This window comes from Ursus arctos, unplaced genomic scaffold (assembly GCF_023065955.2).
Source record: "Ursus arctos isolate Adak ecotype North America unplaced genomic scaffold, UrsArc2.0 scaffold_3, whole genome shotgun sequence".
Lineage (NCBI taxonomy): Eukaryota > Metazoa > Chordata > Mammalia > Carnivora > Ursidae > Ursus > Ursus arctos.
In genome coordinates, this window is record NW_026622985.1 from 75,138,950 (window position 1) to 75,155,382 (window position 16,433).

Sequence of the window (16,433 nt, forward strand, 5' to 3'; positions counted from 1 at the left end):
ATTGTAAAATGTTTAAGAATAACCTCGGTTATAAACCTCGTTCTACATAACAAAACCTACAAGACATCACAAAGACATAAGAGGCTTTACTAAGCGAAGAGATGTTTATGTTGCTAGAAGACTGAATTTAGTAAAATAGTTTCCCAATAGTCTTAAAAAAAAAAAATCTAGTATGGATTATCTGCATTAGTAGGCACTAAACTAAGCACTTTATATGACATCCGATTTAATTATAACAAGAGTTTTATGTGGCCATTACCCCCATTTTACAAATGAAAAAGCCAGGAGACAGGAAATGCTTCCCGCATACAATGCAGACACTACTGAAGAATGAAGCCCAGGCCGTCTGAAGACAATGATCTCCTAGCTGCTGTACCGCTACAAAAAAAAAAAAAAAAAGGTGGGGGGTGGAGAATAGAATGAAAAGAATTTGACAAATGGGAACTAATCCCATCAGGTTATTAAAATACAGGATGATCCTAAATCAAAATTCTATAGTAGCAACAGGAAGAAGTAGATCAATTAGAATAGGTAACCTAGAGAAAGATACAAAAACATACACAGTCTAAGTTATTGAACACTAGCCGGTGAGGGGATTTCTGCTTGTTTTATTCTTTACCGTATTTCCAAAGCATCTAACAGTGTTACAGGCTCAATAAATATTTGACCAATGAGTTAGTGAAGGAAGCAATATGAACTTGCCTTACAGCTCAGTAGTGGAAATAGACCATAATCAATTAGGCTGCAAGAATTGCTTAGCCATTTAGGGGAATAAGTCAACTCCTTGCTTCAAATAATTCTAAATGGGAAGTTGAAGACACGTAAGGTTTTTAAAAAAAAAAAAAAAAAAAAAACACGAAGTAGATCTACACACTGAGACAGATTATAGAAACCCCCTCCTCCAAGGAATAGATCTTCAACATACTGATGAGTTCACCTCAGTAAAACCAGTATCTCAACAGAAAAATGGGAAAAGGAGGTTAGACCATACAGATACATTCATCCTCACAATCAGCAGAGAGCAAGTTAACGATCATCTTAGCTACCAGACTGGAGAGAGAGCCTTTAAATTGTTCATACCCTTTGCCCTAGTAACATTTTCATTATGAAGATTCATCACTCACTTGAAGGTTAGAAAAGGAAAATATTCAAATCATGAGGTTTACACAGTGATATAAAGTTTCAAGACGACCATCAATGACTCTCAAACGCAAACCAACCATTAATGCTATTTTTTTAAATTTAAGGTATAGTGGACACACAATGTTTCAGGTATACAACACTGACTTGACACTACTGTAATTTGAAATAGGTTTCCCATCCTGTCTACCCAATGCTAAAATTTTGCCAAAAGACTGCACAGAAAAATATCAAAACACTTAAAACTGTTTAAAGAAATTTAAGTACTTCACTTAGAAGACATTTAAGAAGGTCTTCTGAAGTTTACTTTTTGAAAGACTTTTATGCACTACCACTATGTACGCAGGGGAAGTATTCCTCCCACTCGTGATCTTGAAAGACCTCGGTGAAATTTACTCTTCAGTTAGGCATTCCTCAGTGTCAGCTCCTACTGAGATTTCACGATACTCTCCCAGTTTATTTTGGGATGGAAGGCAACACCCAGGCTTACCCTGAGCATCCTATATTTTCTGTTGCTAATTCTGATCTGTGGTTTTATAGTGAATTACACAATTGCAAATGCAATTTAATCCCCTCTAGCATATTACCTAAAGACCTTTTAGAAGTCTAATACGTACTGGTTTCCCATTATTGATTCAATAAAGTCTAGATTATTTGGATAGGTTTTTTTCCTCACTTAGAGCATCCCTGCTGCCTCTACCTTCATATGGAATACTGGTTTAATTACTCAGTAACCTCACTACTGCAAATACTTTCACCTTGCCCAGGTTAAAAGAAGCCCAGTTCGCTGTAGCTTTAACAAGTAGCCGATCTCAACATTGGTTGTACACTGGAATCACCTAGGAAGCTTTAAGACTACAACCTCTGATCGATTTCATTAGTCAGGGGTACAACTTGGATGATGGGATTCGTGAAGAACTCTCCAGATAATTCTAATACACAGTTAAAGAAAAATCACAGGTTTTTGTTCTGGGGTTTGTTTTTTAAAGAAAGGAAATCCTACCGAACTCCTTAGCCGATTTTGAAGCAAAGGGACCAAAACAGTAGCCCTAAAATAAAGGGTTACTAATTTAGGACAGCAGTTTCACAATTTGATTCCTAAACATTAACTTTGGGGAAGGTGTCCTTTATTCCAGTGATACATCCACTATTTACAGTTATGAGGACTTTTATAGCCTAAAAATTGAAGCAGCAGTAACATAGGACTATGTGACCCATGACTTCCTTCCCAAAGATCTAAATCAATTTGAAATGCATATAAAATCGTACAATCACTCAAGAGACCTGCCTCACTACCAAATAACTGGTAGGATTTTCCATTCAGAATTTCCGTATTTCATAACCTGGCAATCGACTTTCATTTTAAAGTTCTTCAATGACCTTACAAATTTATCCTGTGAGCGTACAAGGGAATGGTTTCCATTAAAAGAAAAAAAAAAAAAACTGATTGTTATTTTATCTCACTTTATAAGCAGTCATTACATATCACAATTACAGCTGATTTCATTTTTGAAATAAGCAAACCCCAGTATCAATCCATTTGAGTTCTCAGTAGCACAACTCATTCCATTAAGTGTTATGGTCTCAAGATAGCCTGTAGAGGGTTAAAGGAACTGAAGCAACGCATATCTTCCCGAGATCCTGCTAAAGTCGAAGTCTGAGGGTGCTTTAATGCGGTTCCCACCTCACTCCCCAGAGGACAACGTATTCCGTTTTGTTTTTAAGATTTATTGGACAGAGACAGCGAGAGAGGGAACACCAACAGGGGGAGTGGGAGAGGGAGAAGCAGGCTTCCCGCTGAGCAGGGAGTCACATGTGTGGCTCAATCCCAGGACCCGGGGATCACGGCCTGAGCCGAAGGCAGACGCTTAATAACTGAGCCACCCAGGCGCCCCTGTATTCCCAGTTATTAAAAGCCAACATAACCCATCCCTCCTACATTTGCACCATCAGGTACCAAAGCCCAAGGAGCACATAGGATGAATTATCCTAACTCCCAAAGAGGGTGGCCTAAGACTTTCACATCTGCTGGAAACCCACTAACAAAACAAGGCCTACTACTGGGTTCCCACAAGGTTTGTCTCAGGTTTGCTAGCGGCATTGACAAAGTTTCACTCCCTAGTCCTTAATTCTGTACCAACAGGTATTACCAGTTTTTATGGCTTTCTGTACAAGGGGGAGGGATCCTGGAGATCTCAGCAAGCATTGGGGGGGGGGGATGTCTCGGTGGCTCAGTTGAATGTCTGACCCCTGGTTTCAGCTCAGGTCATGGCTTCAGGGTCGCAAGATTGAGCCCCACATCAGGCTCCAGTTAGAGGGTGTCTGCTTGGGATTCTCTCTCTGCCCCCCCTCCATGCACACTCGTTCTCTAAAATAAAGCTAAAAAACCTGTTTAAACATATTAGCATCCATGGGGCGCCTGGGTAGTGCAGTCCTTAAGCGTGTGCCTTCGGCTCAGGGCATGATCCTGGCATTCCGGGATCGAGTCCCACATCGGGCTCCTCCACTGGGAGCCTGCTTCTTCCTCTCCCACTCCCCTGTGTTCCCTCTCTCGTTGGCTGTCACATAAATACAATCTTTAAAAAAATAAAGAAAAATATTAGCATCCAAAGACTTACTTTGCTTTTATTATCGTTCTCCAAACTACACCTAATTCTGAGACATAAGACTAAATTGGGACACTTCCATGTATCCAGAGGAGTTTTTACAGGATACACAGAGAATGCATCAAGGCCACAGTTGTAGCTTAGGCACCAATGAGGCAACACAGCACTAAGACAAGGACTCCTAGCAAAAGGTAAGGGATTCTCAACCTTTGCAAGTCTGTAGGGTTTTTTCCTAGAAAACTCTCCCTTAACTTGGCAGATTATCTAAGCAGTCATTATGTTAAGAACATAAGGGACTATCATTTCCAGAAAGAGAACAGCCGTTTTATTGTAATAGAACATTCGGATGTCAGAGTTTTAGGAAAAAGCCCACTGTATTTTTTTTTTTCCACCCAATACTATTTCCCTACAATGCACTCTTCCTGATCAGTTTTACCTAATGAACTTTTCCCGCATCTGATTTCACATTTGCATACACTTCTCAAACTCAATTAGAGGAAAATTATGCAAAGTGGGAATGATTATATATGAAGTTTTAACAAGTCACAATTTAGTGTGATTACAGTGGTCCTACACATAAAATGCAAAGAACGATAGGATTCATATACAAAGTTATTAGGTACAAGTTTTAATTCCTGCTTATTTCTAAATAGTTGGCTCCTTTACTAAATTCAATGAAAGCAAAAACTGCAACCATTCACTAGAAACCTACAGACCCAGCTTAACTATTCACACTTTAAGTCCTATACACGTAGGATATGGTTGTAAGTGGAGACCTGTAGTCTAAGCCCGTATCTATAGGGGTGAATGTACTTAACCTCTGCTATGGTGGTCATTATGTTTGTCAGACTCTTCCTACCTTCTAACCACCAGACACTGTTTTTCCTACAGGGTCTCTAGGTTTTTCTAAAGGCTCAACAAATTGCCTTTATAATTTGTCTTATGAAGAAACATTTGCTTAACTGTGTCACTGGTTAAAGGTGGGATCAGTATTGAAATTACGAAAGATCTAGAGTCAAAGTTTATTGCTGTAGTGTTCTGAGGGTGCAAAAGTAATCAAGGTAAATAAGCATCAGGCTCAGACACTTAGCTGAAGCCCTTTTGCTATTTGTGGTTACTTCAAGTTTGTATCACGTTTGAACCCCTGGATACGTTGGTTTAGGTGGTGTGACCACCTGGTATGAAGTTTTGTCAGTACCTCGGTCCACCCTCACCTCCAGAGTTTTCTGTAAAGCCATCCATAGTCACAGGGCCTACCTGGCATACACCGGCCACTGATTCCTACGAGTTGAAGTTTTCCAGCCAAAAAGCAAAGAAAAGCATGTTTTAGTCAACTGAGTTTAATGCGACTAAGCTTTCTCAACCCATGGATAAAACCCCTAACTTTGTGGGCCTTCCAGCTACCACCACCATGAAAAACCCCACATACAAAAAAAACAGAGGCTCAGCTCCAGTTCACTAAAACTCACCTGCCCTTAAGAGAGCTAGGACAGTCAAGGTAAGGCTCTATAATTTATGAAATGAAGAGCCTTTCCGATCTCAGTTTAAGAGTTTCTAAAATTCTTGGGGCGCCTGGGTGGTGCAGTCCTTAAGCGTCTGCCTTTGGCTCAGGGCGTGATCCCAGGGTTCTGGGATCGAGCCCCACATCAGGCTCCTCGGCTAGGAGCCTGCTTCTTGCTCTCCCACTCCCCCTGCTTGTGTTCCTGCTCTCGCTGGCTGTCTCTGTCAAATAAATAAGATCTTTTAAAAAAAAGTTTCTAAAATTCTTGAAGTTTTGAGTAAGCAGCAATCCGCATTTCAACATCTAAGCCTTTAAATCCTTTTACTAAACTACTTGAAGATACAGAATAAAAATATACGATGGATTAGTGATTTTGCAATTATGTTTTTATAGAACCCAACTGTATAATTCAAGACTTAAAGTTTTTGGCATTAATTGACTTGTGCATCAAATTCACAAGAATGTAAATTCCCACTTCACTGTCCTAGGGCGAAACCTACTGCCAAAAAATGCTCCAATTCTTCAGTAAGCAGTATGTTTAAAAAAAAAATAAATCACCACATGTGGAGCCTTTTGAGTAAGGGAAATACATACTCAGACTGTTATATGGCCTCCCTTTAATGAAAATTCACAGAAATTAATGTGACCAAATGCAATGCTCTCAACATTTACAGAATTGAAGTCTCCAAGCATTCCAAACATTTTTCGCAGAGATTAGAGCAGGGTTTCGTTGTCTGGTTTTGGTAACACCTGGACAAGGTTATAACAATAGTTTTAGTATGGTGAATGTACCTGTTTGAAAGTTCAAGTTCTGTAGAAACTTTTTAAGTAGTCCGATCTGCAGCTATAAACAAGTGAAAGTTTCAGTAACAAAATGGGACAAGTAAGCACAGTAACAGCTACCGGTGACCTTTTACAGAAGCACAAGTCCGAACAGGAATACCCTTAGTTTAACCATACACTTTTATACTTTAATACACTAACAAGCTGGAATGCAATATGAATGATCAAAGTGATGGCTGGAGGACATTCAGAAGCATATAAGACCACTCAAAATGTAAGTCAAAAATTACTTACACTTCGTTAAGGACTACTGAAGTTGAAAGCTGCTTGACCTACGGAGTGGAGAAGCAATAGGTGACTGCAATACAAGCAACGGTGAGGAAGTACTTACCTAGGAATGGAACAGAAGGTGCACAAGAACTCCATGGGGAACTCACAACTGACCTGAGGAATGGTGGCTTCAATCATGCCAAGTGGTTTGAGATTAGGAAACGGTGCCTGGATAAATTGCTCTCCTCCAAAATGAGGAGTCTACTTAGAGGATAACAACATCTTTTCCAGCTCTAGCATTGTGACTGAATTACCTACAGGGTTAGGTTCTGGAAGGGTCTGTGTAATTAGGCAACAGCCGTGGAGAATCCTTCCATAAGTACTCCTGAAGAATGAAGGGTTCGAAACAGCTTCTTTAGCTGTGTTTTTAAAGGCTGGATAAATGGGGGTGGGAGGGTGGCGGGAAGACTGCCTTTAGTGGAAGCTATAGTGCTGTTTCAGATGGCAATTCAGAAGCTCTCCAGATTTTTAAGAAATGCCTCACATGCTTAATACTTCAAAAAACACCTATGCATCCAGATATACCTTGGGCAAAGTAGAAGCTCTCTGGGTCTCCACATACTGTCCAACTAAGGAGATGGTTAAATTTCTACTGAACCTTTAGGTTCAACATTCTATTAGAAAGATCTCACATGTTTTATTTGAAACATTTACCCAAGTAGGACAATTTGAGTTAGGACTTTCATCTGTTACAGTACATTAGACCCCTAGAATCCGGTTAAAACTAAAGTTAGCAGGCATTACACCTGAAACTCCTTACCACTTCGGGATGAAGAAAAAAAACAAACGCATTTCTTACTAAGTGGCAATGCGCCAATCCTTTGTTTTTCATCAATAGTGCGTTTCATTAGGCCTGCCTAGACCAGGAATTACCAACCTGCAGTTAGTCTACAAAACTGCGTACCTTCTCCAAGGTTTGGATTTGAAGTTCAAGTTTTACAGGAGAGAAAGCTTAACTTTTTTTTTTTTTAATCACGGAGGAAAAATGTCTACATCTTTGCCCTAGTGAAGACTTCTCTAGCTAATAGAGGTGGCCAGATTCCACCTGTTTCGCCTAACTACACAATCATTTACACCCAGAGCAAAGCCCAGCTCCAGCTGAACTAGGTGAACAGGAATGCGCCACCGCTGTTAGAAATTAAAGTTGACAGGAGTTGCGTTCTAACCTGGCCGGAGCTGAGCCCCACCGGGTGCAACCACCGCACAGCCGGCACTACCGGTTAGTCTCACGGATGCCAAGCTGACAGCTTCTGCCAACGGGAAGGGGGGGGCGGGGGGAGGACACGTCCTTTGCAACCCGATACCCAGCCAGCCAAAGCAGGGTCTTACCCCCTCCAACCCTAAAGATTCCCTTGAACCTCGAAGACCAACAAAAATAGTACCCGCGTTGAACAAGGGCAGAGGGCAAGCGACCCAGGGGCTGTACCCGGGAGAAAACTCCAGGGAGAAAGAAGTGGCGGCCAGAGGAGGCCAGTCCTGCGTGCAACTCACCTTCTGCTGCCTCCGGGCCATATCGGTGGGCTGCTTAGCGTTGAAGGGGTACGCGATACACCTCACCACGAGGACGTAGAGCTGCAGGCGGATCCTCCGCTCCTGCTCCTCATCCAGCTGCCTCTCGGGCTCATCTCGCCCCTCGCTGAGCACCGAGGGGCTTGGGCTCACTGGTCTGGCCGCGCTGCCGCCGCCCGCGCGCCCCGGCGCGTCCCGCCGCCCTTCGCGAGCCGGGGCCGGGGACGCTCGCTGCGAGGCGCCGGCCGCCACCAGCACATCACGGCTCTCCTCTTCCAACCCTTCGTCCGACTCCTCTTCACTGGAAGACGGGTCCAGCATGGTGCTTGGGGTGCCCCGCCGCTCGGCCCGCGGCCCCCAGGCGCCTCACCCACGGCAGCTGCGCCTGCGGGTCTGAGAGAGCCGCGCGGCTTGCAGCAGCGGTGGTAGAACGAAAGGGAAACCGGCCGGAGCTTTCCGGACACGTCGAGTTAGAGAGCGGAATGTTTCCTACCACCAGGGCGAAAGGGGCGGGCAAGAACCGGGAGAAGAGGGGGGAGCCGCCGGGATTAAATAGGCGGAGTTAGCGTTGGAGGTGAACGTGAGCGCCTGGTGAATTCCTCTGCCGGCCCGGGGCCCGCCAACCCCGTGATCCTGCAACGCCCGTGGGCAGAGGCGAGGCGGCCCGAGCGCCCGGGCGCAGGTGGGGAACCTGTGGCTCCTACAACAAGCAACACGTGGAATAAAATGTTGAGCGGGCGCGGGGTCGCAGAGTGCGCGTGCGCGCGCCGCGGCTGCTGCCGGGGCCCAGGTGCCGGGGCGCGCAGTTTGCAAAAGCGGGGAGGGGCTGGCTGTGCAGGTTCTGAGTGCGCACACCGGGAGTTGCTTGGACTGCCTTGACCCGCCTTGACCCGCACCACACGTGCTTTTTCTCCCACGGGATTCCCGAGGAGCAGGTGGATGGGGGCCGGACAGCTGCCCCCACTCGCCCCTCCGCCCCCGGGTGAAGAGAGCGGCCAGAACATCGTTCAGACCCGAACCTGATGCCCAAGATTGAACCCAACTGCATAAAAGTGGGGCCTGAGCAGGTCACCTCAAAATAACGTTGGGAAGAGACTTTGAAAAGTCTCTCGGTCTGCTCTGCTGCTGTTTGACTCTCTTGCTGATAGTCCAAATTACAAAGTCAGAGGAACGTTCTCGACAAGAAACAAAACAAAACACGTGAGGCTTCCTTTTTAAACTGTTTTTATTCCCGCAGACGCATGAAAAAGATTTTGTATTTGCGAAATGGCACTCAGGTACAGCTCACACATAGCTGGACTATTTTCTAGGTTGGGATGCGGTTGACTCAAAACAGGATGTGTAGTGTAGACGTATATCCAACAAATATTTGAGCACATGCCTGGTATCCAGCACTGTTGGCGTTTGGCCGAGCCCGCGGAGCACACGGACAAACACTTGGTCATTGTTGGTTCTGGCCTCAAGTGGGCGTCTCGAGGCTGCACCTGAAGCCTGTCTTATCTGCACAGATTTTTCGGTCCCAACGCTGGAACCACCTAGGAGTTTGTTCTGATGATTCTGTTCCTGATGTTCTTAAGCCAGAGGAGAGGGGGAAATAGGAAAAATAATGCCTTCAACACAAGGTGCGGTGTGCTGTAGCCAAGCTGGCAGGGGGAGGACGACGCTCAGGGGAAATATCACCGGGCAGGTGACACTACCAGCTCTGAGCTTGTCTACTCTGCCACCAAAAAGCAGCCTTTCAAGCCACTTCCACGGTTAGGTACACAAGAGAGAGGCTTTCCTTCTGCATTTACTGATATTCTCCCTAGATGGGGTAAAAAGACAAGGAGGTATTTACTTCTAGGGGGCCTTGCCTGTTTATCCATCCTTAATGGATGCCCACAGTGATAAAATGTTCTTTGAGGGCTTTACTGCTGGCGGATCTCCACCTGTCAAGGAAGAGGAAATCTCAGAAACTGGTTTAAAGACAACGTTTTATGCTTGGCAAGGTAAATAATAAATGGCAAGCCTACTTAAATAAGTCATAGTATCTACTGCTTATATACATAGCAAATTACATTTGCAAAGTTTGGTAAATGTGTTTATCTAATATGACCAAAGTAACCCTTGGTTAACAGGTGATGATGATGGTGATGATGACAGTTACATTTTATGGTCTTTGTAGCCATGACTGCACTAAGCCCTTTACATACATTATGTCATTCATTTTAAGTTCCTTTGTACAGATAAGGAACTTGAGACTTAGAGAATCCTCTTTCCTACACAACTAACTGTTAGAACAAAGACTCAACATAGTGAGTCCTTTCTAGTTCCAAACAGTGGCTTTTTCTATTATAATCTGGCTGATTATAAATCAGTATATTAAGTGTATTATTTTTTAAACTGATAATGAGTTTAATTCCTAGCAACATAAAAGTATCATTTAAATGTAGCAGTTTTATTGCCCTTATTTTTCTTGCCAAGGAAAGGTATATTTTTGTTTACTTTTTAAATTAGTTAACATTACTTGATGTGATATCTTATTATTCTCTTCTTACCAAAAACAGGTATCACATTAAGATTCTCCAAGCCTTGGAGGACCCCACTGGAAAATATCTAATAATATATAGAATAAGATCTACAGTGTTTTCTCTATGAAGATGAAAAGGGTTTAAGGCAACAAAGAGAATGTTTAAAGATTTCATTAATTAACCATACATTGCTTAAGAAACTAACATATGTTTAAACTATGCTGGGTATATTTAGAAGAACAAGATACAGTCTTGGACCTTAAGTTTGTAGATTAAAGAATAACAAATGAAAAAATAACTTATTTTAAAAAACAGAAAATAAATATTGACATCACAATCTGATGATTGTTCTAATAACCCCAAAGATAGTGGTAATACAGAGAAGAACTACCTCATGCAGGACAGAGTAAGGGAAGGATGCTTGACATATGTCTTGAAGAATGATTCAGACCTATTGGGGCGAGGGCGCTGGAGGCAGGAGGAACCACATTTGCAAGGGGATGAAATTGTTTGCCACATTTGGAAAATTGCAAGTAAACTGGCATGCCTGAGGTGAAGGATATATATGAAGATGGAGGAGATGAGATAGAGAACAGGCAGAGACAAATTCAGCATTGAGCAGGACAGTGGGCAGACATCTTGGTCTTGTATCCCATGCTTTGGAAATTTAAAGCATATCCTGAATAAAATGGGGATAAACATAAAGGTTTAAGTAAGGTACAACGTAAGGTGATCTGTAACTCCTAAGAGTCAGTCTGGAGCAAGGTAAGGGCAGTGAAGACAGAAACAAAGTACCAGTGAAATTACTAAGAAAATCTGGGAGAAAAACAATGAGGGCTTGAATTTAAACAGGAGACAAGGAGAGGAGGGAATCTTAAGAGATGGACAAAGGAATTAACAGAATATGGATGAGGAGCTGAGGAAGAGGGTTAGGGAAAGAATATGATTCTTGGAATAAGGTAATTTAATAGATGAAATATGGACTTCTAGAAGACATATAGGTTTGGAGAAACATGAAGTTTTGAGGAACTCATCACAGAGATCCTAGGCTCAGTTGGAGATGCAAAGCTGTTGCTCAAACCTGTTACCGGATAAGGGAATCACCAGCATGTTGGTGCTAGTGGAAGCTACAGATACAAATGATTAGGGACAGTAATCATGTATTCAGAGTGAGAGGAATGCCAAGGATGGGTTTCTGGGGATCCCTGCCTCTCCTCCAATTAAGGAATGGTTCAAAGAAAAGGAATGTGAAAGAACAACCTGATCATTAAAAATGAATTGTCCTTGATTAACATTTTTAATTTTGTGCTTGCATGAATGTTCTTGCCAAATCTACCTTAAATATTAGCTTTTCAGGTAATTATAACAACAATTGATGCTCCCGGATAATTTAATAAATTATGCCCAACATAAGACTATGATTGGTTTGTCCGATTTCATAAATACACAAAATACACATGAACTTATTCAATGATTCATTTTTACTTTTGTCAAGGTGACTATAAAAACAAATTGAACTTATACTGCTTTTTAATGAAACACCTCTAATGCTAGGGAAAGATGGATGCACAGTAATAAAATAGAATATAAAATGTGTTTTGGCAATGATATTTAAGGAAACAGGTGTGTGACCTGAATAGCTATAGGTGGTCTGTTTTCTGGTTGAGAATTGATTTGTGCATTTGACCTGAAAGGAAGATATTAACTCTTTCAAGTCACAGATGAAATCATTCTTTCATGGAACAGACATTTTTGTGGGCACCCACTCTAGGCTATGCACTATTCTGAGTAGATAAAAACAATAAAAGTTAGTCCCTGAGGCGATGCATACGAAACACACATGAGCTAAATAAGAAATTATGGTAATATATGCTCTTGTGGTAATAGCGAAAAACTTCACAAAATATCCCTTAAGTGTTTTGGAATTGGGCAGTCTATTATTTTTTTGTAGTCTAGTTATCGCTAAAATTATATTACAACAGAGAGAGGAATCTTTTTCAGGTCAAATAGAAAGACCAGTTTTACAAATGTGTATGGGAAAACTGTCAACTCACAAACCCAGCTAAGAAAAAGAATATGCATTTACGAAAGTCAGAGAAGAACAACAGATTTTAAGGTGAGTATTTACATCTTATGAGGCAATAATCCTCCTGGCAACCTCATTTAAATCCCTTTGCTCTCTTTGCTCAGCTTTCCCTTTTTCTCCTTTCCAGTTAGAATTTGAGTCGTAGCAGAGAATTGTCCTAGGACTCCACTTTTTACAGATAATGGGTAAAAATATATGCAAATCATTAGCACAAACGGAGGAGTAAATGAGTAGTCCACACTGATACACAGACACACGCATATACACACTCAATCCAGTCAAAGAATTGTGAAGATTAAATAAGATAATGCATGCAAAGTACTAAAAAAACTCTTTGGTACAGAGTAAATACTTTGCAAATGCCAAGTATTTTACTGTTATTAAAATTGCCTTATTCTTCAGCTCACTGCTAACCATAGAACTATAGAAACAAACTGTAGATAATATAGTAAATGATTCTATGCATTTTTGGGGGGTTTTACCTAACTTAGAATTTGTATTTCTAAATTATTTGTCTTGAAACAACCAGACTAAAGAAACTTAAGGTTGTTTTTTTTTTTTTTTTCATTTCAGAAAGAGAGATAGAGAGAGAGCAAGCATGAGCGAGGGGAGGGTCGGAGGGAGAAGCAGACACCCTGGTGAGCAGGGAGCCTGATGCGGGACTCGATCCCAGGACCCTGGAATCATGACCTGAGCCAAAGGCAGGAGTTTAACCAACTGAGCCACGCAGGCACCCGCATGTTAAGGTATTTTATTAAGATCTCAGAGATTTCATAATTTTTATAAGAAGGTCTGACCCTACAAGAAGTGGCTGCTTCTGTTCCTATTCCATCTGTGGGCATTCATTAATGATTGATTACAGTTTTGTTCTTTAATTTTCCATTTTGTGAGAAATTTGGAGGAAGTAACAGAAATGACCTGGTTGTGAAGTACAGGGAGAAAAAAAGGTAGAAGCATATTGTGACCTATGTGCTCAAAATGTCATGAGAAAAGTCTTACATTAATTCAAGATATATAATGTATGTGGTGATTATGTTCTCCTAGAGAAGTGGGCATTTAGCCTAGAAGAGATGTTTGTGTTTTAAATGTTAAGAGAGACACAAACTATGAGTTTTTTGTGGGAATGAATAAAATCTAGGAATTATGCTCACAAATGGATAAAGCAATAAGTAGAGATTTTTTCCCTCTAGCTTTCATAGTTTCTTTGAATTTATATTGACTTTGTTGCTAAACACATTTTTCTGCCAATCAATAATATTTATTGAGTGTCTATTCTATATTAAGCACTATACTAGGACACTGTAAAGACAGCATTGCATTGATTGACTAGAAATACAGGCAATGTCTCACTTAAGAGATGAAAATTCTACTACTGTAAAAAAAAACTTACACCATTTCAACAATAATGCTCAAAAAAATTAAACCAAATTGAGGTAGAGTTTTTATTAGAGATAAGTGATAGTCAAATTACATTACATAGGGAAAATAAAGATATATTTTTATTAACTACTTTTTTCTGGTCTGTAGGAGAGATTAACAAACTTATACTCAGGACCTATTTACACTCTAAAAAGTTGCTAAGGACCCCAAGATCTTTTGTTCATGTGGATTATATTTATTAGTATTTTTAATATTAGAGAAATAAAACTGAGAAAATTTAGAAATAGTTCTTTATTAGTTCACTTAAACATAATAATATCAGACCTATTATGTAATATAAGTTACAAATTTTTATGAAAAACACTGTATTTCCAAATAAAATCTGGGTGGGAAGACTGGCATCATTTTATGACAAATCTTTTTAATTCTGACTCAATAGAAGTCATGTAGATTCTCATATCTGCTTCTACATTCAACCTGTTGAAATATATTGTCTCGTTTGAAATAGATGAAGACAATTCAATCTCACATAGACAGACAGTTGACAAAGGAAGAAGTATTTTAATAGCCTTTTTATGTAATTGTGACTATTCTAGTTTGATATTACCCCAAAACTCAACACGTGGTTGTTTCTTTAAGATTAGTTGCAATGTGGAATCTAAAACCACATCAATAAACCTTTCTTACACTGGTTCACTGGGTAATGTAGATTGTCCAAAAGTTCACACATTTTCTTTAATTATACAGCACCCAAAAAATTACATTCATCAATAACCAGCAATCTCATCAAAAAGTCATTAAGTACCAGAAAACTACCAAGCTCACAATTGCAGGCAGACATTTTCCAAATTCTCGTTTTTGCTTGAAAGCTTGCATTTTGTCCCTGGCAACAATACTGTCAGTTGTGACAAGCTCCCTTCACTCACGTTTGAGCAAATGTCTCCCAAATTATCTAAGTATGAATAATTATAACTTGTTTGTCAAGTTGTTCTCTCCAGTAAAAATTGCATTCTATGAAAAAGCAGCTAGTTCGGCTTGCAACTCAAGCCGTCCCTTCTCCTCCAGACAACTGTTACACTTCATTATGCAGAAGCGTTTTAGGTATACCTCTCATTTCACCTCACAGGGTATTTTTTTAAATGCATCCCCAAGGGCTGAGGTTTAACAAAACTAATACTTTTTACTGCTTAATCAGGGGGGAATTTTTAAGTGACACTGGGTTTTTATTTTCCTTCTGTGAGTGCGTGCAGGTGAAGAATGCCATGATTACTAGCGGATTTGGGGGCAATTGCCTTGATCCCTGCTAAAGCTCGAGCAAGAATCCACCATTGCTTGCACGGCATCTGTGTAATGTCAACACGGTGAAAAAGACAACGTCTTAGCACTCATAGAAAATATTTTCAACCTCTCTGCTAGGGCCTTAGGGATGCCCAGGGGTTTAAGGACCATATTTTGAGGATGCTTAGTCTTCACTATTGTACAACGAACACGTTGTTACTGAGCAAATATTCACTCACAAACATTCTTCTCTCTGCCTGATTTCAGAATAACATAGGTATTGCACTATGTTGAACAAATATACCCCATGGATCTTATTACAGTTAAAGGTATAGCTTGTGAAAATGTTTTCATTCCTATTTTAAATGATCAGATCTCTAAATTTTTCATAAATTTTATGCAGTTTCTCTCAAAAATTAAAGCACTGTATGAAGTTGGCAAGATATTTCTAGAATATTAATAAACAACGTAATTTCTATATAGAGATACTTCTGCATTTGATTTAAAAATATAACTTAACATCTAACATAGTGTCTTGGGTCTGAATTTAAACATCATACTATTATTATAAGTCTATTAAATTTCCCTGGGTTTCTTATTAAGCCGTAAAATACCTATCTACATTTAAGAAGTAAACATAAAAATATTTATATCATATGCTTAGAATTTTTCAACTTTAATATTATGTTTTTTTCTATTGTGGACATCTAGGAATAACTTAATTTTATTAATTGGTGACAAGTTTCCATTTGAAACAAACTTTAGAAATTTAGATTCAAGAGTCTGCATTATATAGAAAGTGATTCCTAACAGGACATTCTTAGAAACTATACTATTCTGTTTGGATAAAGCCAAAAATTCTATATTGTTTGTAGTCGACATCACATTTTTAGATCTCACTCTGAAGTAAATAACATGAAAATAAAATCTATATAAAAATAAACCAATAGGAACCCCTTTGCTTACACTGATCTTTTCATATAATTTAGTTGCGGGGGGAAACGAGTTAAAACCAAGTAGGAGTGTGTCTGTGTAAAAATTACAGATCCTCTCTACCACAAGAAGACTTCATATTTTTGCAATTAAATTCCTGGCTTTTGCATATTTAAATAAGGCCTAAAGAAATAAATGTTAAAATAGGAGAATATTATTTAAAATCATGGAGCATGGATGAGCTCCAAGGAGTCCAGAGCCCCTAAAATTGTATGCAAAATGTATCGTATCCATAGACTGTTTTCCTAAGAAGAGGTTCCAAAGCTTTTATCACGGAGTTCAAGACACCAAAAAGCTAAGAATCGCTGAATCTGTGT

At 40.2% G+C, this 16,433-nt stretch overlaps 1 protein-coding gene across 10 annotated transcripts in view; it reads right to left on the minus strand.

The window, feature by feature from the left end:
• Positions 1-8,380, minus strand: part of CADPS2 (calcium dependent secretion activator 2) — a 513,662-nt gene extending 505,282 nt beyond the window's left edge. For 5 of the 10 annotated variants that reach the window (XM_044387950.3, XM_044387934.3, XM_044387928.3 and 2 more), the window contains exon 1: positions 7,852-8,379. In XM_044387950.3, coding sequence (XP_044243885.1) covers positions 7,852-8,190 — 339 coding nt within the window. In that variant the 5' untranslated portion in view covers positions 8,191-8,379. Of the gene's footprint in view, positions 1-7,851 lie in introns of all 10 variants that reach the window. The other 5 variants (XM_026510248.4, XM_026510239.4, XM_026510229.4 and 2 more) reach the window with 2 other exon arrangements.
• Between the last annotated feature and the right edge of the window lie 8,053 nt (positions 8,381-16,433).